Here is a 23759-nt window from a genome sequence, read left to right as displayed (position 1 = left end):
AGAAGGTAGCTATACCATAACATCTTTCTCAGAGGTGACTATACAAAGGCAAAAATCAGCAACCCTACATTGATTGATGGTTGCTCTGACGTGATAATGCAACAGGCAAAATAGTTTGATTATACACGACTGAGGAAACGAACAGCCACTACAATAGAAAACTATTATTTACCTAGTAACAAGACCACATTTCTGTTTACACATTTGCGAGTAGCTCTGTCTCTGTGTGTGTGTGTGTATTCACTTCATTGTAGCCTGTTTACACAGGAAATGGTAAATTTTGTTGCATCATAGTTTCAGTCTAGAGGGAGAATATATTAATCCAAAGGTTAGATCTCAACAATAACAAATACATAAACACAGTAAAAACTGTGGCTAATGTAAACAGCTGAGAACTTGTAAAAGTTAGAGGAAATTTATTTCCAGTGCTTTTTTAAAACCTGAGGCATTTGCCTCAAATTCTACTGCACAGCAAACCAGTAACGGGATCATGGACATAGTAAATTTCAGTGTGCGGAGATGCATGTTATGAGCTTCCATAACCATCCACTAAATTAAAAGCTGTTTTCAAAAAAGAAAATAGCTGAAGACTTTGTAGTAGACAATGTCACTAACTTCACAGCACAGAATGATAAACAATCCTTCTGAGTAAAAAAATAAAAATAAAACAGCACTGCACCACACAATGTCACAACAGGTCAAAAGATGTACTCTAATCTCGTTTAATGGCAAACAATTGTTTTCTTACGCTATGACAAATCACACGCAACACAATTCACAAGTATTGTTGGATTCATTGTCAAAAAGTTTCTTTTAAAAGCAGACCAGGCAAACAAAAACAACAAGCCGCTGTGTGCCTGTGGGTCATTGGATGGCCACCAGCAGAAAGATTAACCCTCATCCAGATAGGTCCTCTGTCCAGAACGATGTAATACTGAGTGAGATCGAGTACAAAACTAAACCCTTTCAACCGAAAAGCTCATTAGTCTAAATACAGGGGGGCAAGTAATTTGAAGTGCTAAAAGCTCTCCAAACAGGTCATCTAGGGTAGTAGGTTGAATAAAAACAGCGAAGGGGAAAAAAAAAAAAAATGCACCATTTCATCTAATGACTTTGGTGACGTAAACAAGGAGCATGTCACACCTGTTGTTCAGCCTATGCTAGGTAATTCTTGTGGTGCATTCTCCCCATTATGAACATTCAACCATTTGGGCTGCTTATCCCATTGTGTATAAAAAGGTCCTTGCTGAAGACACACCGAATCCCATATAGTCCAAGACAATCAGATTACCCTTGATCTTGCACATACTCCAATAATACATGGACATTTTTCCATAATCATGCCAAGCAGAATTGATGATTAACACACCTAAAGGGTCACCAATAGAAATTGTCAGAGTACCTGATCTTGTGATGGGGGGAATGGGGATTTTTTTTGGAGTGGGGGGTGTTGGTACAAGCTGTATGTTCTCCATACATCTCTTAAGGCTTCCTTGCAAACCAAATCACTGTCAATCTAACCTGATGGAAGGAAGGGCGGTGACCCACTCGAGCTCGTTTTAATTTACACCATTGGGAACACTTCATTTAAAACGTTGGTAACAATGCATGATTTCTAAACCACTGGAAAAAAAGACAAAAGAACCCTACAGGTCACTCATGCAGTTTTCATATCTGACCCCAGAAAGAGATCAACAGTACAAATAAAAAAGAGGTGAATGTGTAGGAGAGGGATAAGGTATGTCATCATCACATCATGGGCAGACAGTGCTATTTCTCAGCATTGCTTCACTCCTGGCAGGGACTTCCAGTGAAGGGTTCCAGGCTTTAGATATAGGCTAAGATTGTCCAGATTATAGCTGTTGAGCGAGCTGAGCTGATGCTCTTTAGGTGCCAACGATATTGGGATCATGTGCAGAGTCCGGCAGTGGAGAATCATGGCAGTGGTAGAGAAAGCAGTTTCCCCAGCAGCTGTAGCAGATGAGGAACAGTGCTGCCAAGAACACTAAGGCACAAATGGTGCACGGCTTCCTCTCCAACAAGAAGCTGAGCAGGTAGAAGCCCATGAACATGGAGTGATTGAACCATAATGCTGGATTCAAAGGTTTTGGGATGAGCAGGACTGGGAGCAACCACTGCAGGCAGTACATGGTCTCTTTAGGTGTATATGCACCAAATGTAAATGCCTAGTCCAAAGTAACAGGTGGAATGATGCTCACAATGAGATTGCCAGCCGCCACAGCAGGTGCATGGGATCAAGACTTCTCGGATCTCATGTAAGGCCTAGGGATAAAGCAAAGACATCAGGCAACACACATCAGTTCTCAAACAAAGTCAAGACTTACAATATTACATCCATTGTCATTTTCAACTGAGTTCCTATTATGTAAACTCATTCTACATAATATTAAGCTAAAGCAACCAGATTTGTCTGACACCCTGTCTCAATAACAGGAATTTGAAGAGGTGTAGGCTACTCTCTTACCAAACTGCAGTGACGTTTGAGAAGTGGCCTGACTGCATTCGCGGCTCGTCATGTAAAAATAGCTACGCCACCCCTAGAACTAGTCAACTGCAGTAAAAGCCGTCAATCACACTTTTAGACAAGGATTCCATTGAAGTTTAACAGAGGACAGTCGAAGTACTTTACCAAGTTCTCGGATTTTTAAACAGTTAACTCATGTTAAAGCAAAACAATGACGTGTCTTAAATGGTGAGCTAGCATTATTGGTCACCACCATTACCGTAGAGTTAATAATGGATATTGACCTATGTGCTATTATTACTATGTAGCCTAATACAGCCCGTTTCAACTTCACTGCTAGCTTCGAGGCTATTTAGAACCAAAACCGGCCACTACAAGTTCCCACCAGCTGAAATGCATTGCTGCCTTCACATTAGCCATGCTAACGTACAAGGTAAACTAGCCAGCACAGTCAGTGAGTCTGCGGAACTAACTATTTAGGGTACGACAGCTAGCTTGTCCTTTTCGAGGATAGTTCCAAAGTCAACTTATGTAAAAAATGAATCGGTCTCAAACTAAACCTAGTTTATTAACAATAAAGACGTATAAACCACCCATCAAAGCAATATGGGCCACAACTACTAGCATGCTATCTGCCACATACAAAGCATACCATTTGTTTTGCTAATGTTAACTTGCTAGGTAGGTTCTTTGCCAATGACGCTTACTAGCCTCTAGCTACCTGATAAAGCTACCACTAGCTAATTACTTAGACGCTCGCTTTCATCAGACTTGTTTTCAGAATTGTATCACTTAATTCATAAGACCATGTGCATTGAAAACAATCATGTACGTCTGTTATAGTATGCCACGCATTCAAACCTGTCATTCTCCATGTTCAACCTTGCGTATTCACAAAGCTGGACTCCATTGCTTTCTCTAGCAACTGGATTGATTGCGCAGCTGCTGCCATCTAACCATATAACAGTAGAAAACTTAGCCGTGCTAAAGAGGACCTCGTTGGTATAGCTCGTCTGGCGTTGCCTGAATTTAAACGAGTGATTTAACTCGTTTTTGGTGTAATTAACATGCAATTACAACAAACAATTGTCTTAATCGTAGATTGTTATTTTTTTGTCTAGTAATTACGTGTCCACTAGTTTGATGCTCGTACGTCCAGCTGAGCATTTAAGGCATGGTATTGTCCATGCCTTCCACTTTTAATCAGGGGACCAGCAGAGCCCGTCTGGGAACAGGCTTTGAGGGATGAGCGTCAGACAGGAAGCCTCCTGCTGGTCAAATGCTGGAATTAATTAGGCTGTGCTGGCAAAGTTGTTTTGTTGGTTCTATTCTATGTGCAAGGGCTTATGTGAAACTAAAACTGCTCATTCTAAACGTTGTCAACTTATGGTGGTGTAAGCCCTACCTTTGAGAAACATCACCATGTCGCAGAATAATGTTAGAGCTCAGAACAACACTGGATCTAAATTATAGCACCTTGCATGTTTGGCAACATCCCCATGCGTGGAGGCTAACGCAAGTAAACGCAGTTTATCTTATCCACCTCTGAAATGTCAGAAGTAGAGTTTATCCACCTCTTATTAGAGTATCCACCTCTCAACTATAACCTCCACTATCAACAAACATGTTCTGAATGCCTTTTTTAATAATCCGATACCGCATGGCGCACTCCACCTCACCGTGATGACAGAATCATAGTTTAGCCTACCCTCTTACCCACTTTACCCACTCTTGCTTTACCACTACATCCGCTTACCTGCGACCTGTGTTCCACCATGACGCCTCAGACTTATTTGTTGTGCCCATCACTGCTGTAACAATATTTTGACTGGTAACAGTCTTTAGGCTAATGGCCATGTTCTCAGCGGACTGACTGCAACCAGAAACTGTAGGGACCTGCATTTGGCATTTTAATGAAAGTGAATGTTCAGTTGTAATTGTCAGTTGCCCTCATGAGAAAAGTGTTATGTGAAGCAGCGGCAGGACTTCCAATGTAGGCCTACCAAAGTGATGGAGGGGGTAGCCTAACACATGTCAAGAACGAGCCAGGTGAGGGACCTCTTGTACAACAGGCACATAGTACTCTGAACAGACAGGTTGTGTCACTGACCATGGTGCTGATGCTGCGCAGAAAAACTGTGGTGGTGGCTTCACCCAGAAAGGCAACATTAGGTACATACCTCCAACAGGGGAAGATGAGTTAGTGAGCCTGAGCCAGCCATGGAATTAAAAGATAAGCCGCACAATATTCACAGTGCTTTATTCGTGACATAACGTCACACACAAAAAAAGCTCTCTGGTATGCGGATCATCTTTTAATTCTCTTGGATACTGATATGCTAGATCCTGCACCCATCCAAAATTGGCTTTGGGATGAGCATGGCCTTGCACTGCTTCATATTAAACAAGTGGAGTACAGGCAGGGTAAAATAATTCCCCTTCACCAAGAATAATATAATTCTCTAGAATAGAGTAGCATGACGTTTGTTGGGTGCCAACCAATAAAAATGCAGTCCTCGATTCTGGCAAGAGGTTGTTGACATTTGAGGTAAACAGCCAATCAAATACACACAATTCACCTGAAGCAACGTTGTGAGCAGATAGATTAATGTTTTGATCTGAGCCATGTGAGCCAGGGCCGTGCAGGATCATGAGAGATTTGTTAAACATAGACTGGATGAAGAACTTGTAGCCTAGAATGCAAAGAGATTTAGCTGAATATAATGAAAAGTGTAATGTATTATAGACCTAATCAAGGACTGCTTCTTTAACTGTATTTTATCTGTGCAGGTTTTAATGATATAACGCAGGCTTTCATAAGATGAGAGTGTTTTTTTGTATCTTGGACACAGTAATGCTTATGGTTCTCTCTGGGCTATCTACATATTTCAGTATTGTCCTTTTTATCAGGCAGGACATAACACTGACAGCTATAATGTAGTCAGGGCAGAACATTTGATCAGCTTCATTAACTGGCTTGGCCATGTAATATTAGGTGAGCTGCTGCCATTCTCGGTTTCCTGCCAGTAGTGGACCTGGGGAAAGGTGAAACACAGCTACTGACACCTCAGTTAACAGCTCTTGTGGTGAAATATATTTGTCCTTGGGGGATTTCAGAAATGTCCAAAGTGCTTCTGTTGAATGCAAAGAATGTGATTGAAAAGGTACTCGTAGCCTGAAATCAATTTTCTGTCGTCCCTTTTAGCCTAAGATGTTTCTTGTGCTTGATTTCACCCAGTGACCGACATACTTAATGCTACTTTTACTTGGCAAGCTAGTAGAAAAAAACAATCATTACTGCTGTTCTGTTGATAGACTTTTATTTAGTGTACTACCTCTTGTGTTCAGCAGGTAAATACCATCATTAGACAAAGGGATGTCTTCTGGTCTGCCTGCAAGCGGCTTGATTAAGTGGCTTGATTCAACACAGTTTCCATGGCAATCTGTTCTCTCTTAATTTGTCTTGTGTTGATATACCAACCTCTTGAGTTAGATTTGAGTCCAACAGAGACACCTCTTCACAGTTTTGGTGTTGGCTGATAGTCTGGTCTCACAAAATGGCTCACCTGAGGAGTCTTCACACTGGTAATATCATCCAATTTGGGCTATGGACCATTTTAGAGTGGAGTAATAGTAGCCTAGCCTAAAATGCTAAAATGTACAATTTGTAATGGTAGTTACCCCAATCTCATTCCCCCAACAGGAGTTATGATGACTGAATCAACCACCCAATACTGGCCATTTAAATAACTGAATTGTGATAGCACTTCACTCGTTGTCTGCTGTGGAAAAGTTGGCTGCATGATTATTCTGTCTCAGTCAGGCTGTATCAAAATCATAGCACTGCATCTCAATAACCCTTGATGATATCATCCACCACAACATGAATTGTAACCCATGTGCTCAGAGCCATGATCTACTCAGGATCCTTAACTGGTTAGATTACATCATTTTGTTGTATAATTCTGCATTAGCTAGAGAGAGAAAGAAAGAGAGAGAGGTCATGAAATGCTATTAATGTGAACAGGTATTGTGTTGTGATTTTTAATAAACAGATTTACAGTAGGCTAATGAGCGCATCATCTTTTCTTCAAAATAATTGGGTGAAGCCTGGATCATCTGATGTCCTTGATAGCCTAATACAGATAGTAGGCTATCATTCCCTTATCTCCTCAGATGACGCCCTTTGGTCATATTTCCTCAAGAGGCTTTTTCTTCTGAGGAACTGGGTCTCCACGTATTGTTGCATTCGTGAGTAGAGGGACCAGTGTTGCCTCTCGCTTTCATATTGAGCAGATTTGCTCCGCGCATGGCGTCTCTCCCGAGAGGTCTCTTGCAAAGGTCTCTCTCACAACACCCTGCAATCCTTCCCCCCACTCTGTTTTATCACTCGAACATCGATAACCACAGGTAGGTGTGCTTACAGCCATCCTCATTTTTGATGCTCATTTTGTTGCTCATTTACACTAGTAACGCTCTCTCAGTGGAATCTTGATCCGGTTTGACAAATTGAAGATGTAGTCGATAAAGTAGTATTATTGGAATGGGCATCAAGGTCATATCTGGTTTGATTACGCGACACGTTAACAATCCTGAAAACACAATGTGTTCAGTTTTCAAATTAAAACTGGAGAACGGGAGGGTGTTTTTTGCTTGGGGTTCATAATGCCCGGTGCAATTTATTGCATTGAAATTCAGTGCTTTCCGAGCACATACTGACAACTTTGAGCGCGACGTAATCAACTCCTTATTTCAAATAGGTTACAGCACATCAAAGATGTGTTTATGGCTCTCCGCTCCATTAATCTCTCTGAACTGACCGCGGTAGTAGATGCGATGCCGGCTAAGTTGGGAAGGAAAGCAGGGTGGAGAGGCGTTTTTGTCGTTCCATCCTCAAAATTTTGTCGTTCTATCTTAAACACAGTCTTTGACTTCAGCGCTCCAAGTCAATCGTCCTCGTGAGGTAAAACAGATTCTTTCTGTAATTAGAACGAAATTCCTTAATTTGACATCGCAGTTGTCGACTTGTGGATTAGAACAGAGTGCGTAATTCATGAGCAGGCTATTGGTATAGCCTATAGCCTATTTTATTGCCAGTGGCAGTGGGCTTTTAACACATGCTGTTTATTTTTTGCAACTATTGCTATAAGCTTTGTTTGGAGTTGTCGACGAACCTTCTCATGAAATACCGTTTGTTTTGCATTCAAAGAAAATCCCATGTGTCACTGGCCGTTTTACCAAACGTCTCATGGTTGACTTATTCACAGGTATCCGCAGGTATTCGCAGATGTGAAAATGAATGGTGGGAGGTTCTAAAACGACATGGTCACCCAGCTTGATTCTAGATGGAGTCTTTGAATGCGGTGGAGCTCCGTGAATTGGGGGATGGTAAAAGGCGAGATGCCCACGAGGCCTCGTCGCCGCAGCAGCCCTCGCGGTCAGAACCTCGGACAGCGACTGGTGGCTTCGAGAACGCGTCCTATCAGGATGAGGACGAGGAGATAAAGTTCCCCACCGGCTCAAGACAACACATCCACGAGTCTATACCTCACACCAGAGACCGGCCGATTCCCCCAAATCTCCAACGGGATGAGCTCTCTCCCCGATCTGATGATGACCAAGAGTTGGATTTTAGTGGGAGTACCGTGGACTATGGATTAATTTCTGCTCTGGTGTTCCTGGTCAGTGGAATTGTCCTGGTAGTGATTGCCTACACCATACCCAGAGAAGCTAAGGTCAACCCAGACATGGTGACAGCTCGCCAGATGGAAAAACTAGAAATGTACTATGCACAGCTTGGTTCCCATCTGGACAAGTGTATAATAGCAGGTCTTGGGCTGCTTACACTTGGTGGGATGCTTTTGTCAATCATGCTCATGGTGTCAATATGTAAGGGTGAACTGTACCGCAGGAGGACTTTCGCCATGTCCAGGAGACCCAGGAAAACCTATGGATCTATAAATCTTCGAATGAGGCAGTTGGAGGGTGAGGGCAGGGATACTCTTGTGGACTGTGAACCTAACACCACATGCACTGGTCCAGTCAGTGAAGACAAAACTAGCCAAGTGTCTACTGCGACAAAAGAACTGTAGCACAATTGTCTGCACAATTGTTTTCAAGGGTTATTTCTTATCTGGGGTTGTTCTAAGACAAACATGTGAAGGTAAGGCGCATTTCAGACATGTTGTTTGAAATAGTAGGTCACAGGGATAGCAGGTTAGAGAGAGTACAATTTTCAATCAAGAATGTTATCACAACTGGATAAAATAGCATTAGGATTTAGTTGTTGATCAACCACAGAAAGAAATATTTACACAAAAACAATAATGACATAACATGCTGCAAACTAACAGCTATCTGCTTCTCAAGACTTGAAATATATGTCTGTATAATCTACTGTATATCAGATTATTAATGAAATCATGTACATATTTTCAATATGTAAGGTTGCCTTAAAAAACACTGTCACTGTAAATTGAAATCACAATGCCATGTAGTAGGTGGTCAGTTTGTGATTCAAGGATTATAGGACAGTTGCTGTATAACTTGGATGTGCATAGCAACAGAATGAAACATGTTCAGTGGGTGAGTATTATTCAATTCATAAAAGTATAAAAGTCAGTGTCTAACTAATTATCCAATAATGTTAAATATTTGTAGGTGGGCAGAAGTCTTTACATACATAGCGGAACTTGCTCCCAAGTCAGATTGTTACTCACAGGATGTTGGATTGTTTTAAGACAGTACAGTAATTAATTATCCAACCATAGCATTCTGTGTAAAATAATGTCAAAGAATTTGTATACTCACAATTAAGAATATTAACAAAGGGGAATGAGAAAAGAAAGGTTTCTTTATAGATCAGTCTGGATTGTTTCAGAGAGTGTCAACACAATCTATGATTTCCCATTGGTCTCACATTGGTTTAATTTATCATAATGCTGTTTACATGCATATTTTTTTTATATAATCTAAAAAGGGCATATTTAACATATCCCTTATTAAACTGTTAGCATCTGATGAATGAACTACTTAACACAGCCACTGAGACAGAAACAACAGCTCATTCAGCTAATGTATTTTTACACAAGCATGTCTCACAATTCTCAATGTTGTCATATACACAACCCTTTTGACATGCTATCACCTTTAGGTTTATTATGTCCATGGCCATCAGAAGGGTTATATCAATGCATTAGCGTAACTATTGAATGTTGATGTCAACATCAAAACAATATTCACAGAAATACTTTGAGCTGATTTGCTTTTTATTTGTTTTCCTTCTATAAGCTGTTAACTACACCTAGGAATTATAATGTGTAATGTATAAAGTATAATGTTGCTATATTATAATGTATTGCAACAGCCTTATTTCAGTGTAATGTGTAGATCACGCCATGGTAGTGGACTATGGGGGCCATTTTATAGGACAATGCACTTGTCATCAGGATCATCTCTTTATTTTCAATTTATTGTATGACACCCAAAGGCAGAATCTGGCACCATCAGAATATAGGCCCAAAACTGCTCAAGAGATGTAGTTGCATGGAACTGAGAGATAGATAATTGAATATAGGCAGAAACTGTAGATTTACGCAAGAGAAATGTTAAGAACCACATGAGAGAATGTGTGAAGAGAACAGTCTGTGGAATGATGAAAGTTTTAGAACAGAGCACACAACCAAATGAAAGCAGCCCATCTTTAAACTCATTTGCAACTGCACCTCATTAGGGTTTTTTTTCCTGACTTAAAAGGAAACAGCAGAGGATATAATGAAGAAGGTAACATCAGACAAAATACCTGGCTATAGTTCCTGATTTATAAGCAAACAAAAAATGCCTTGTGTATCCACAGTTACCTGCTTGTACCAGCTATTGTGCCTATAGACATATACTCTGAAAAGCACCATTTATTGTAAAATTGTTCATCAAACTAATAGTGAAAATGTTGGCCTTTCTTGTTTGTTATTCAGCACTTAGATTGCACTTCAAATAATTTACATTTCAGACCACAGGTGACAAAGGCAGCCTATGTGAGAGAGTGCTGTGTTTAATCTTGCATTATTACATGTAATATTTTGGTAGTGTTGATGAGTAAAGTGTATTGATATCTACCATGACATTTATGACATTAGTGAGATGGATTATAGGTGAATGGTGAAAATGACATCATAATATATGTTTACAGATGTTTTGTGATCATATCACAAGCTACACTTCATGGATCTTATCACCTGTGTTGTTTGTGTGCTTGCCTCTACGTTAACCTGATTCTCATGTTGTCTTTGGGGTAGGCCTACATAGAGTCTCTTGTAAAGGTTCACTGGACTGGCCATTACAATCAAATTGATGACTGTTCTTTATATTTATTTGTACAGCATATTTAATAATTTATTACAGAAAACGGGATGCGGCACTGATTGTTATTGAGGTGTTTAATTAAAATGAACAAACTGAATGTCCCCACCAGCTTGAAAAATGATAGATGTTGTCTTTCTTTCTCAATGCAATACAAAGCTGATACAGCAATATAACTTGTACACTCAAGGACCATATCAACCCTAATACGAATGTTTCCTCAATTGGTTATATGTAAACCTGTAAAAGGTCAGGAGAAATAAAAAGCCGATTATTGCACAAAGCCTTTGTGACTTTATTCACAAATTAAATCTAATTAAAAGCTTGTACTGGATATTGCTTATGATCTCAGCATGCTCAATTAGACTGCCCTTGGAGTTAATGCACAACTGCAGAGGACACAGGGAGTAGGTGACACAAAAGCAAAGAGGCCATGTCCATGTAGTGATGTTCTAAAGACTCAGCTGAAGACTCGGGGACTAGGTCCCTGAGAAAGTCATTTCATTTCAGAAATTAACTATTGTTCACTAGTGGCATTCAAGAGTACACTTACCCCCAGTTTTATTAACTGCATGATGTGACGTGGAATGACCTAACACAAGTGAGTTTGTGGGTTGTCTTTAACCAGTAAATGATCTCAGTTATTGAACAAAACGTTCAGGGTTGTCACTGTCCAACTGAGTCCAGTCCAGCCGTAACAAAAGCTAACATTTAAAGAATGTAAGCATATATCTACAGAGTGTATTTGCCATTTAACAGACTCTCTCATCTAGAGTGACTTACTGTGAACTAACTTACTACAGGGACAGACCCGCTAGAGCAGCCTGGGGTTAAATGCTTTGTTCAAGGGTACAGTGGTTGCCCCTGTGATTGAACTCACGGCCTTCTGGTGTCTCACTTAGGTGGCCAGATCACTAGACCGCACAGCCAGGTTTCCACTTGTGTAAAACTATTCTGAATGTTTTATAGGGTTCTTGGCTGTTATCTTGACAAGAAAAAAATTGATTCAATAGTTTAGACTGAATATGATGTATATTGTTTCATCTAGAAAGAGTGGAAGGCTGGCACTGTGTTCAGTGTGTGTGTGGGGGTAGTTTACTGAAAGCAGTGATAGCTATTCTTTTTCAGACTTTAGCTGGATTAATCCACCATTATTAAATTAGCTTTTTGTCAAGCTGAAGATTTATGACAAACAGCTTAAGCGAACGGAGAACAATGGATTGTTGTGCATTTTTGTGCATGGTGAGATGATTGATTCAAACCCTAATGGCGTTCTGCCTAAAGACTGTAAGTCATTTACACAATAGTGTGGATGTATTAGCCTCTGAAGTTGTCTCTGGAGCCTGATAGTCCTATTACTCAATGTATGTGGAGCTCCAATTAAGTCATTGATATCAGGTTATTGATGGGATAGTCTGCAGACTAGGAAGAAAAAAGTCCCTCTAAAATAGCTTCACATCGAAGCATTGCATGAGCTTCTTACTACCATTACTTTTCATCACTCTCTCTCTCACTTTCTCTCTCTCTTTTCCTCCCAGTTGTTTAATAAATACCACATGGCCACAAAATGAATTGGCCATGCCACAGCTGAGCTCATCTGTGGGCAATCCGAGCTCTCTCTGTCTGCACACCCTGCCAGTCTCTGACTCCCGTGCTCACCTAGCGGAGCCATTTATCTCTGCCGGGGTGGCACTGACAGGCAGAAGCACTTTGCAATGTTTAATTACGTGGTGATGGGATGTTATCGTAGCATTCAGTAGCAAAGCAGACGGCCAGTGGACAGCGACACTTAATTATTCCACCACATCAGTATTTAATGGGACAGATTGGTGGACACATTTACAGAAGCGAGTATAAAAAATGAATGGAGCGAAACTGCCAGCAGTGTTTGTTTGTGAAGGTTTACTGGACATGCAGGCAGTCATCCTTATTTCACAGTAATCCCATACCTCTACCTCTCACGTTCTTGATATTTTTTTAGAGATGTAACAGAGGACAGGCCATTAGCAGAATTGATTTCCATTACATCTGCTTCTACCTCCCCCACAGATAACAAATAGTCCCGTCTAACTCATGAACATGTCACCATTTCGCTAAGCCTCGGTGTCTGTGATAGACTGTGTGCTCAATAGAACATCCATAAAGCAAATGATATGCAGAGATGAGGCCCAGGCATGAAATACAGTCTAAATGTAATTGCTTAATTTACATGAAATTTACAGGATTCATTGAGATTGATTTAATTTACCTTATCACATAAATATTTAAAAGGTGTATGCTAAATCTTCAATAGGAATATAGCCTAAGGGTGCAACGTTTCTGCAGAACTCCAGTTTATTTCAGTGGAAATTTGGCTAAAAAAGAGCCTGATTGAATTACATCCGTATGACCTTTTTTCGTGCCCTTGCAACAAAAAGGAAAGAGGACAGAGAGGCCATTAAACAGCAAGTAGCCTACTTACTGGCCATATGGAAGCCCCACTCCTTCAGGTGCTTAGCTACTGTATGTCATCTTATGTACAGTCTGGATCAAACAAGCTTCTGTCTGTACATTGTGAAAACGCTTGTTTAATGTTTAGGATACAGAGTGCCAATCCCAGCATGATGAATCAGAACACAGGCATGGCTTAATAGGACATTCTAGGATCAGGGAGCATATCAACTGGAACAGTTCAGATGCACAGCAAGCTTTCATTCACAGCCTGGCTATTTCTCAAACTATAGATGGAGAAGGGTATTGCAGAAATAGAGGGAAGACTGACACTAACACTGACAACTGGAAATTCACCTACAAATCTATCTTCACACTTCCAAAACAGTGTTATCCATACACTGCATCATGTTTTTAAACTGATTGATTGGTTATATTTACAGGCATACACACTATAGTGATGACATTATCTCATTTTTACTCCAAGTCAATTAGCACAGCAGGAAAATATCTACCCTTCAGCATAAAATTTCATGCTTTTGCAAATGTGTCACGGTAATTAAACCTCTTAATTTGATCACTTTGCAGGAGCATAATTACAACTTTCCAAAGCCAACCACTGAATTTGCTCAAAAAGGCATTTGACTTACTACAAAAGTTGGTTTGTCTAGACAACTATAAATTCAATTAAGATACACTGCACATGATCTGGCACCCATAAAAAGGGGAGGACATCAAGTAAGCTACAAGTTCACATGCCAGTGTTATCCAAGTTCATTACATGACCATGAATATCTAGCTCTACACATTATAATTATTCCATATTTCACAATAACAAACAGCACTCATAACAAACAGCACTAAAATCTAGATGGACTATGGGCTAGCTGGCATCTAGCTGCATTAATATGAAATGCTTCATTTCTGTGTATAAAAATATATGGGTAAAAAAAAATAATCATGTGGTTAGGTCACAGTTAGCCTGTTCAACAAAAAGTCAGGCCACTATTTATGTCTGACTGAGGGAATAAGGGTGATATCTTCATTTCAACACATGGTTTTATCTTTGCACAACATATATTGTTCCTGGCAGCAAGTTAATAGAAATAGATACATCATGCATTTCCTTTTTTATTGGGACTGCAAGCAGTTTCATGATACCTCCCAAATATCTAAATGCCATTGGGCTTTATTACTTTATTATTGCTCCTTTCTCGTGGTGGAGATTGCATGATCCTGAAAACCATCATTTAATGCCCTATACTTCCACCCCACAGATAGATGCTCTACCCGTTAATAAATCTCTCTCAAACTAAATGAAGCCCTGTCCTGTGAATTGCTGGTCTCCTTCACCTAGTGTAATCTTTCCTTTATAATTTGTGACAGAAAATAATGACCTCTGGCATTTAATGGTTATTTGATTTTTTTATCTGGCAGTATTTATTAGACATGTGGATAAAATATATTGTTACAAGATGTGAGACTTGAGGATTTTTTTTTCACCATCAGGAGACTATCTCCAAAGTCTTCAAACAGAACACACAATTGACATAAGGTGTGAAATGAATTAGTCCTTTATTTGCAAACAAAGACAGAATGTAGAGTTGTTACCAGTTTTTACATATAAAAATGAAACTGTAGAAGTTAAAGTCTTAAAGTTTGGGCTAGGCATAAACAACTAAATTAAGAATTTTGGTCAGTTCCTCAACTTCAATGAGAAGTTTTAAGAGAATGGAAAGCATTTAAATAGATGCAGCCCAACAGTAAATTGCTAACAAGAAACCACACAAAAATGGCAATTACTCGATCACAGCAAGGCAATCAGAGGAGGATAATAACCAGGATCTGAGTAGCAAAGGCAGGAGGAGACATTACACCAAATATATGGTTTGCGTAATGTTTGACAACAACCAGCCAAGTCTGTGAGAAGGAACTAAGAGTTTGATAAGATAGGTTTGTTTCATTATCCTAATGGACCTAGAAAAGAGTCCACCACACTATAAGACCCACAGAATCTTGGTCTAGAAGTAAAACATGTTATGTGATTTCAATGCATTTCCAAATTATTCTTTGTTATGGAATAGAATAATCAATATCTTACTTCCAACGTTCCCCAACTCTCCTCCTACACTGGTTTCAGCATATGTGCCACACAGGTAAGCACACAGGATGCGCTAAGTATTACGTTTGCATCGGTGTACTGCATGTGCAAACCCGGTGTCAGGAAAGCACTGTGGCTGGTTTTTGTTAGATAGCGTTTATTCTACACACCACACATAACAGGACTGCTCTCAGTGTGCCGCCTTCAGGGTGCACAGTCCCAGGAAGGCTGTGGAGAGGAGGAAGTGTTTCTTTCCCTTTACATGAACATGTCATCGTATCCTGGGGGAGGCATGTGATCTGGGTCTGGGCTGTAAAGGAAGACATTAACACATATTTAAACATATTAAGCTTGATCAGGAGATTTTTAATATTACGATATTCTTATTTTAAGTGTTTTAATATTACACTGTGAAACTAGCTGTGCAATATCTGTAATGCAGGGATTCCCAAACTGTGGTACGAGCATCCACTAGGAGGTACGCAAGTTGAAAAGGGCAATGTCGGAAAGGTGTTAAAATTGATTTTTTTTTTCTAAAGCCTATGTTCTCGTTGTTCTTTGTGTTTCATAATGTTGTTCTCCACACTGTTTTTTAGTGTGAAAGCTCATAGACCAGTTGCACAATTTTGATTTTGTTATTTGTTATCATGTAGGGCAGCTAATTAGCCTAAGCAAGTGCGTCAATAGAATGTGTTACGTTGATGGTGGGGGTATGCGAGCCGAGTCAGGATGAGGTGGTGGTGCGCGGGGGGAAACGTTTGGGAACCACTGCTGTAATGTTATGATGATGATGAGCGTGAGGCATGAGGCGGTGTGGAGCTATTCTCACCCAGGTCTGCGTCTCCCGACGGGGCCGAACGGGTCGAAGCGTGCTCCAGGGGGCACCGCACCAGGGGGCAACACGCCACCGGAGGGGTCGAACCCTGACCGGGGAAACCCCTGCCGCAGTGGGTCGACAATCATCCCTCCAGCTCGCCCTCTACAGCACAAATAACCCACATCGTCAATTCAAAATCAAATCAACACATAAAATGTTCAGTTTTCCATTACAGTAAAGTCTTGGGAATACAAGAATATGGTATATATTGTACCTACATAGTACAGGTCCAAATTACATAACTGACAGGACACCTAAACCAATCAATGCCAGTTATGCTGGTTGAAATATGTATAACACAAACGTACAGGGACCTGCTAAATTCTTTGAAAAGACAGGCAGCATTTTAAGCAGCATTAACTAGATCTTTTTCAACCAGAATGAAAGAAAATTACCCAAATGGGTCAAGATCTGATCCTCCTGCAGCAAATGGAGCCAATGGATCTGACCTAAGAGATGACACACATTACCACATTACATAACAGCATAACACATTTAATGTCCTTAACCCACTTACATGACTAAGTGCAACAACAACTGTGGGGTTGAGGCAAAGGTACTGACATTGATCAATAGAGAAAAAAATAAGAGAAAAAAACAGATAGACGTCAAGACAAACATGAAGTGGTGAGAAACGGGTACACTAGTATCATCCCATGTAGTTTGTAGATGTAGTGAGAGAAAAGTAGCAAAGTAGCTCACAAGTCATCTGTAAGCCTGTTTCTAGTTTAAGATTATTCTTCTCAGACATGTTTTCTTTAAATAAAAAAATAATAATAAAAAATGTCAATTAATCTTTAGCCTGGTGCTGCCAGCCTAAATCTGCAAGCTCAGTCTTTGCTCTGACATTTTTGTCTGGAGCACCTCCATTGAGCATGGCAGTTTTTCCACCGGATCAGCAAAGATATGTGGACTGGCTCAGGTGATGACAAAGAGGAAATGCTGCGATTTGACAAACAGGTGCGAGAGCTGAGCCGAGCGGCAGCCATTGGAGGCGTTTTGTCTGAAGTTCGGATGGAAGAATTCAGCGAGAGAAGCATGAAGTCACACCAGACGCCTTTCCCTAGTAAAAAAAAAAGATGGCGTAGCTCTCCTCACTGGGCTCAGCAAGCTTGATAAACCAGATGGCGCGCCTCCGTCTGGGCCTTGCCAGCTGAAATCTCACAAGCTCAGTGTTTGCTACAAGATATTACGCTACAGCCAGGAGCTGATCCAAACGCTTCCACTGCAATTCTGTTCGACAGCCCTAAACACAGCCACTCAACAAGCAAATCCATGTTGATGGGATTCTAGGGCATATTAAACACAAGGAAATGTGTGGGTAAACTCTGACTGACAAACTCAGATTGATCCATCTGCCCCATAGGCAAACAATGATCAATCTTCAGTAATTGGGCAACACATGTTAACCTCTTTGTGCATCTCCAACAATAGGAAAACATGTACCGTCCAGTAAGTCTACGACATGTCTACAGGTCACCCCTCTGTTTGTATAAAACAACTCTTTTCTTTATCTGAATGATTTAGCAGTGGCCTACTGAAGATGACAAACAGCATCACATTTTACATCCTGCATGCAAGGGACCTCAGCATGCTTACCATGGACAGGATCCAGCAGGCCAAAAATCTTACAATTCATTGATGATAATCACACAGCACCCATAGCACCTTCACATATGGACTGTTCATATGTATCTCCTCACTGTACAGACTGATAATGACTGCTTCAAGAAGTAGAAGCAATTTATGGATTTTTCTCACTCATACAGCCCACTTTTTTTTTGTAATTCCCAGTGTAGGTGGTTTGTGAATCCTTCAATGTGGCCCAACAATGAAATAAAAAAAACTTGCTTCAGGCGAGCCACTTCTCGTCTTTGATATCTTTCTCTAGTGGCTTAATGAAACACTTGGTGAGAGAGAGAGACACACACACACACAGAGAGACACACACACACACACACACACACACACACACAGAGAGGGCGATGACAGCAAGAGAAGCAATAAAAAGCTGACATAATAAAAAATATGATAGGGTCACCGTGAATGGGGGAGGCATCAGGACGGCCGGCAAGAGACAGTATCAAGAGCCTGGCCCAGAGCCATATCCTCAAGAGGGCCCAGCCCCAGCCTTCTCCCCAGTCTCCTCCCCAGTCTCCTCCCCATCACCTGCCTCCTCCCTAGACTCCTGCCCATCACTAGTCCCAGACCAGACGCACAAGATACCTCATCTCTTAAAAATAGACACAGACGGCGCTCGGCTGCAACACCAGCAACGCCGGCGCTGTAAAATATTGAATATGACGGAGGAACCGCAGCCAAACTGATTCCAGACAGTGATGTCCTCACACGCTCCGAGCAACCATAAGTAATCAGGCTGGGGGAGCTCCTCAAGGCTTCTCCTTACATGGACAATAAGAGAGGGGGGAATCATGATGCCCTTTCTAATGGGAGCAAGATTATTATCTTACCCTTGACATCGCTGTGATACTGATTCTGTGATACTTGGCACTTCATCATCTTTCATTTCACCAAGCTTTGATATACAGTACAGATACAGGTGTACTTTATAGCCAAAGGTAGCTCAATCCAGTTAAGGACAAAAGAAAGAAAAACAAACAAAACAACCACAAAAATAAACAAATAGTTCTAATCAGTGTTGTAGTGTTCAAGAGTGTGATTGCTAAAGGGAAGAAACTATTTTTGAAATGTATTGATATTATTGATATATGATGTTGATTGAGGCATCAAAGGAGAAAGAGGCAGCAAATATGAAGTCAAAACAACTGAATAAGGGGAGGCTATTCATATAGGGATCAGAGATAGACTAGTTCTTCTTTAAAACATTCTCTCTTAATCTAAAATGAGGTGAGTACTGCTGCACGCTCTTTTCCACCTCCACAGTGTGAAACAGCAAACAGAAATATTCTCAGCTCTCGAGTGTGACACAGGGAATGAGATATGTTACACATCTTAAATTAGAAGCCCGGTGAGTCACAATGCAAGAGAACAGACTAACCTCATGTTACAGTAACGTGAGAAAGGCGGAGGCTGAAAATCTTTCAATTTCATCTACAGGCTTGCCATCTCACACTATGTTAGTTTTAACAGATACTTCCATTAAACAAATACCCCCTCAACCCAGTCTAGTCACATTATGTCCTATCGTGACAGAAATCTGTAGACGGAATGTTTATTAAATGTTTGTGTTAAATTACTTTTTTTTTTTTTTTTTTAGCTGAGAATGGTAGAGAGCAACCTTCCTCTGCCTATTTTAACCACAACAGCATGCTTCACTCACAGTAGTTTTTTCTCCTTTCTAGCCATATCTCATGATAATTCATTCCTCAATTGAAAACTTAAGTACTCTGTTACAGTCCTTTTGACCTATCACTAGGCTTTTCTCCAGCTGCATCGTTTCAAACATCACATTTCCCTTTTTGGATTCAGAAGAATCCAATTTCACCATGGTTACAGAACTGCAACATACTGAATGACTAAATGACTGGAAGACAGCAGACAGAGGATGGCAGGTAAGAGAAATCTTCAAGCATGGCTTGCACTGTTTGATCTGGTCAGTGGTCATGGTCACTAACCATATGAAATAATCAGCCTTAATGAACATGTATACAAGCTGACATTATCTTCAACTTCACGCTTAAGCCACTTTAAGTGAGACATATAGGATCTCACAAATGCAGCAATGCAACAAACTAGGCTAACAAACAGCCATGCACTCACTCATTATGCTTCTTGGAAAGATTGGAAAGACCTTCCTCAGGAGAACACAGTGATGATTTTTACTAAGGAATATGTTTTGTGGACCAGCACAAAGGCCTTAGACCCGCCCCCACTCCCTCCCTCCTCTTATTGCAGTACAGTGCCCTCCACTTCAGTCCTCAATCAGTTCTGACCAGTCTCCATTTGATGGCATCCTGGACTTTAAATACACAACAATTTTCAGCCTGACACTGAAGCATGATCTGCCTGTTTTTCTGTGTGGTGCTTTTGAGGCAGTTTTGTTGTCTTTAACATAAAGTAGTTTCTTCTGCCGTAAAAAAAGAAGAAAAGCTGTGACAGTGATGTTTAATCTTCGAGACATCAGAGGGTTCTGTAACACCTACTCCTGACTAAAGTGCATCCACTTGCTAGGTGATGAGAGGAAAGTGAATGGGAGCATCTTTTAAAAAAAGTCCACGGAGGAAAAATACAGCATGCAAAAAAAACCCCAACACATTTCACCCAGCCCCATCTCCTCCAGCAGAGGTATTGCCACCAAATATCTTGCTCAGTATTGAGTTCAGTGCCAGTTCAGTTTCAGAGTTCAGTGCCTTGGACAAGGACTCTGAAACCAGGTCAGCGAAAACAACTTTCGTGCTGCCACACTATCACTGTGCATCCTGAACTGCAACTGCCCACTAGAAAGTATCCAGAAAGTGTGAAAAACAGTACCACCCAAAAGGGCCACCTTGCACAAAACTGATCAGGAATCAATGTACATAAATAATAATGAAGTTACTCTTCATCCAACACAGTGTGAGAGTATTATTCACTGTACTGTAGGTGGCGAGAGTACCACTTTGAGAATCAAATGTCTTTCCAGTTCTCCCAAGATATACAGTACCCTCCAGAATTGAATAATGTATCATAAATACATAAATGTTCTTCCTTAAAATACAGGGGTCATAAGTATTGGAACCCCTACTGTATGTTAAATTCCCATAGAGGCAGGCAGATTTTTATTTTTAAAGGCCAGTTATTTCATGGATCCAGGATACTATGCAGTTGGCCTATTAGCTGGTTTGATTTGGACTCAATGAGCATAAAAATAAAACCATATGCCTGCCTCTATGGGAATTTAACATAGGGGTTATTTATTTATGATACATTATTTATTCACAAAGAAAATTGGTGTCCTTAAAGGTTGGATATTTCCTCATTTTTTTACTTAAGGCATTAAGATCAATTTCCAAAAGATGATTTTATATTCCTTTTTTTAGTCAACTTTAGCAGAGGTGCCAATAATTCTGGAGGGTACTGTACACCTTCACATATGGCTATACGGGGAATAGGTTATACCCCCCTCCCCCCAATCATCAAGGCCATGACAGATAGTGATAGAAACCATAACCAAGGGTAAACACTTCGCAATGGAGTGTTCTACAATCTGTGTTGCATAAATTGGGCCTCTACTTTGTTTAATCAAATCAAGTTAGCTTTAAAATAAAGTATAACCTAATGAAAATATAATGCATTGATGAGTGCATGCTTCTAATAAAAAAATACCATGACATACAGAATTAGAAGAGGTATACTGTGTATAATGAATTAATGACTTACCAGTTGGGCTGTCTTGAAGAGGAGGGCGCCCTGGTGGGGATCCTTAACGGCTCATCGGTCTTTGAGTATGCTGGGGGGTCATCGCGCTTCTTCTCTGCCTTCTTACTGCTCTCCCCCTTGACTGAAGGAAGAAGTTTGATCTTCACATTTTTAGCCAAATCCTCCGTGTTCTTGAACACACTGATGAAAGGAAAGAAAGGAAAGAATGTTTTCACAGCACATAATAGAACAATGAACTGTGACTAAAGAATAGGCCTATAAAAGGCAAACATGGTGAGTTGTGAAACAATCCCACTTTATGAATTATACAAACCTATCAAACTCGTGCAGATGCTCTGCATCAATGTAATCACTGACATTGACGGTCAAGTCTGATACTTGCTCTGTGGCCGAATCCTGATCAAAGAACAGATAAAGAAACTGTTAACTTGGTTTGCCTCCAAGTAGCAGCCATACCAAGGCCTATCTGAACAAGACTTACCATCACGTTGAAGATTAAGGTTGAGTCCACAGTTATAGCTTTGAACAACAAGTTTGATTTGTCATCATTTGAACGATATCTCAGTGTGTACAATTCCCCACTTGTATTCCAGCCTGCAGGAAGCAACTCCGATTTCCGGTCACCATCGCGGGGCTGAAATGTCACGTTAAACAAGAGAAATACAAGATCATATAGCTGGCGCAAATATTTTTCATTTCATGCAGTGTTTCCCACAGAATTGAATTCTATTTGTGGTGGCAGGTTTGCAGAATTAAATTGAATACAACAGTTTTTAACAAATTAGCGCAGCATGGTTATGATGCTAACTAGATTTAAGCACAATTTTTAGTACAACCTGGAAAATCATTGTGTGGTGGTCAATGTTGATATTGTGATTGGCCGCCACAAATAAGTCAATGTATGTATGGGTGGGTGGGAAAAACACTGTCTCATGTTTTGTTTCAATTACATACAACTAAAGCCACCCTTGGTTAAAAACGACTGACTTACTGACACACTTTTCAATACAACGCTAGCTGACATGTCATTGTTAAAACGACCCGACTAACTAACTAACTTAATGGTGCATTAATGTAGCAAAACAGACCGAAGCAGGTAACGACGTTACCCAACTAATGAATTGGATGTGAATACAATATGAGTATCTGGCCTATCAAGTGACATTCAAATTCATTTTTACAGCAATAATAATGACTGTATTGTTGATTGTAACTACGCGATTGTATTGTATTGTCTATCTAACTCCCACTGTTGTTCATGAAGCTAGTTTATGGAATTCTTACCTCATCTCCAGTACCAAGACATTTGTACCCACTTTGTACAAATTCCCAGTGTACGAAACACACAACCACATCTTGAGGACGTGTTATTGCGCCAGACACGCAACTGAACAACACTTCTAAACCAGCCATATTTTCGTACGTTGCTGTCAGTTTCAAGAAAACGAAACAGTTCAGGTGTTGTTTTCAATCGTCGTCATGATTTTGATAGTACGTTGCAAAATAATTCCGTATGGACAAACTGGCTACGGTAAAAAACGTTCCGACCTAACATCTCGCATTCCCCTTCGTCCACATTTTCCGTACAGTTACAGTTACACAGTCAAGAATTTGACATTCACAAGAACGCTGCCATTCAAATCATAATTTTATCGTTATAGTAAATCAGTTAAGTATCAAAATCTAGACAGGAAAAAACTGTGTCAAAGAAAATGAGGGTGAAATGCAAGTCATCTGAGGTTAAGCCATTGATATACTGTAGATGGCAGTGTTGAATAACTTCATTATGAACTATGTATTGGAATAGCCCATGTCAGCCAAGGACTACTGAAGTCTGCTGACAATATATTTATTCAAGCAAGCAAACTGTGATATTGTGAAATACCATGGGCAACACCCCAACATGACCCCCACACACACACTCTCTCTCTCTCTCTCTCTCTCTCTCACACACACACACACACACACACACACACACACACACACATAGGACTGAAAGAATGCAGGCAGCAGAAAATCAAATTCTGCAGAGACGAGGGAAGGGGAGGGAAGGGGATATTGTCCTTACTATCGCCAATCACCATTACACACCAAGGTCTGCCCCTGGCCTGGCTAATGCCAAATGTGAAAAAAAAAAAAAAAAAAAAAAAAAACCACTTGAGATCTCA

The 23759-nt window shown here is 40.4% G+C and overlaps 3 protein-coding genes across 4 annotated transcripts; 1 reads left to right on the top strand and 2 right to left on the bottom strand.

Annotated features, from left to right (window-relative positions):
* Positions 1-1543: 1543 nt before the first annotated feature.
* LOC125301843 (bladder cancer associated protein) lies at positions 1544-3676 on the bottom strand. Of its 2 annotated transcripts, none has more exons than XM_048254647.1 (2): positions 3347-3676; positions 1544-2283 (listed from the first exon to the last, which is right to left on the bottom strand). In XM_048254647.1, exon 2 carries the CDS (start codon positions 2148-2150, stop codon positions 1887-1889), a length of 264 nt encoding a protein of 87 aa, XP_048110604.1. In that variant the 5' UTR covers positions 2151-2283; positions 3347-3676; the 3' UTR covers positions 1544-1886. The 2 variants fall into 2 exon arrangements, with proteins under 2 accessions (XP_048110604.1, XP_048110605.1); XM_048254648.1 differs by lacking the exon at positions 3347-3676 and adding an exon at positions 2486-3316.
* Positions 3677-6634: 2958 nt separating this feature from the next.
* On the top strand, positions 6635-11106 carry tmem74b (transmembrane protein 74B). The gene is made up of 2 exons (XM_048253928.1): positions 6635-6895; positions 7753-11106. The coding sequence occupies exon 2, from the start codon at positions 7831-7833 to the stop codon at positions 8575-8577; it is 747 nt and encodes a 248-aa protein (XP_048109885.1). The 5' UTR covers positions 6635-6895; positions 7753-7830; the 3' UTR covers positions 8578-11106.
* A 3725-nt stretch (positions 11107-14831) lies between these two features.
* psmf1 (proteasome inhibitor subunit 1) lies at positions 14832-23243 on the bottom strand. Its single transcript, XM_048255898.1, has 7 exons — positions 22876-23243; positions 22073-22225; positions 21905-21987; positions 21592-21771; positions 16647-16700; positions 16204-16353; positions 14832-15684 (listed from the first exon to the last, which is right to left on the bottom strand). The coding sequence occupies exons 1-7, from the start codon at positions 23002-23004 to the stop codon at positions 15633-15635; spliced, it is 801 nt and encodes a 266-aa protein (XP_048111855.1). The 5' UTR covers positions 23005-23243; the 3' UTR covers positions 14832-15632.
* Between the last annotated feature and the right edge of the window lie 516 nt (positions 23244-23759).

This window comes from Alosa alosa, chromosome 10 (genome assembly GCF_017589495.1).
Source record: "Alosa alosa isolate M-15738 ecotype Scorff River chromosome 10, AALO_Geno_1.1, whole genome shotgun sequence".
In the NCBI taxonomy this organism is placed as follows: domain Eukaryota; kingdom Metazoa; phylum Chordata; class Actinopteri; order Clupeiformes; family Clupeidae; genus Alosa; species Alosa alosa.
Note: the sequence above shows the minus strand (reverse complement) of the source record. Positions and strands in the feature narration are given on the sequence as shown.

Excerpts from the sequence above, each read along its gene's own strand:
- LOC125301843 (XM_048254647.1), bottom strand. The coding sequence starts at position 2,150 with ATGTACTGCCTGCAGTGGTTGCTCCCAGTCCTGCTCATCCCAAAACCT.
- tmem74b (XM_048253928.1), top strand. The coding sequence starts at position 7,831 with ATGGAGTCTTTGAATGCGGTGGAGCTCCGTGAATTGGGGGATGGTAAA.
- psmf1 (XM_048255898.1), bottom strand. The coding sequence starts at position 23,004 with ATGGCTGGTTTAGAAGTGTTGTTCAGTTGCGTGTCTGGCGCAATAACA. Across the intron at positions 22,226-22,875 it reads GTCTTGGTACTGGAGATGAG|CCCCGCGATGGTGACCGGAA; the intron begins GTAAGAATTCCA and ends GTGACATTTCAG. Across the intron at positions 15,685-16,203 it reads GTCGGGAGACGCAGACCTGG|CCCAGACCCAGATCACATGC; the intron begins GTGAGAATAGCT and ends CTTCCTTTACAG.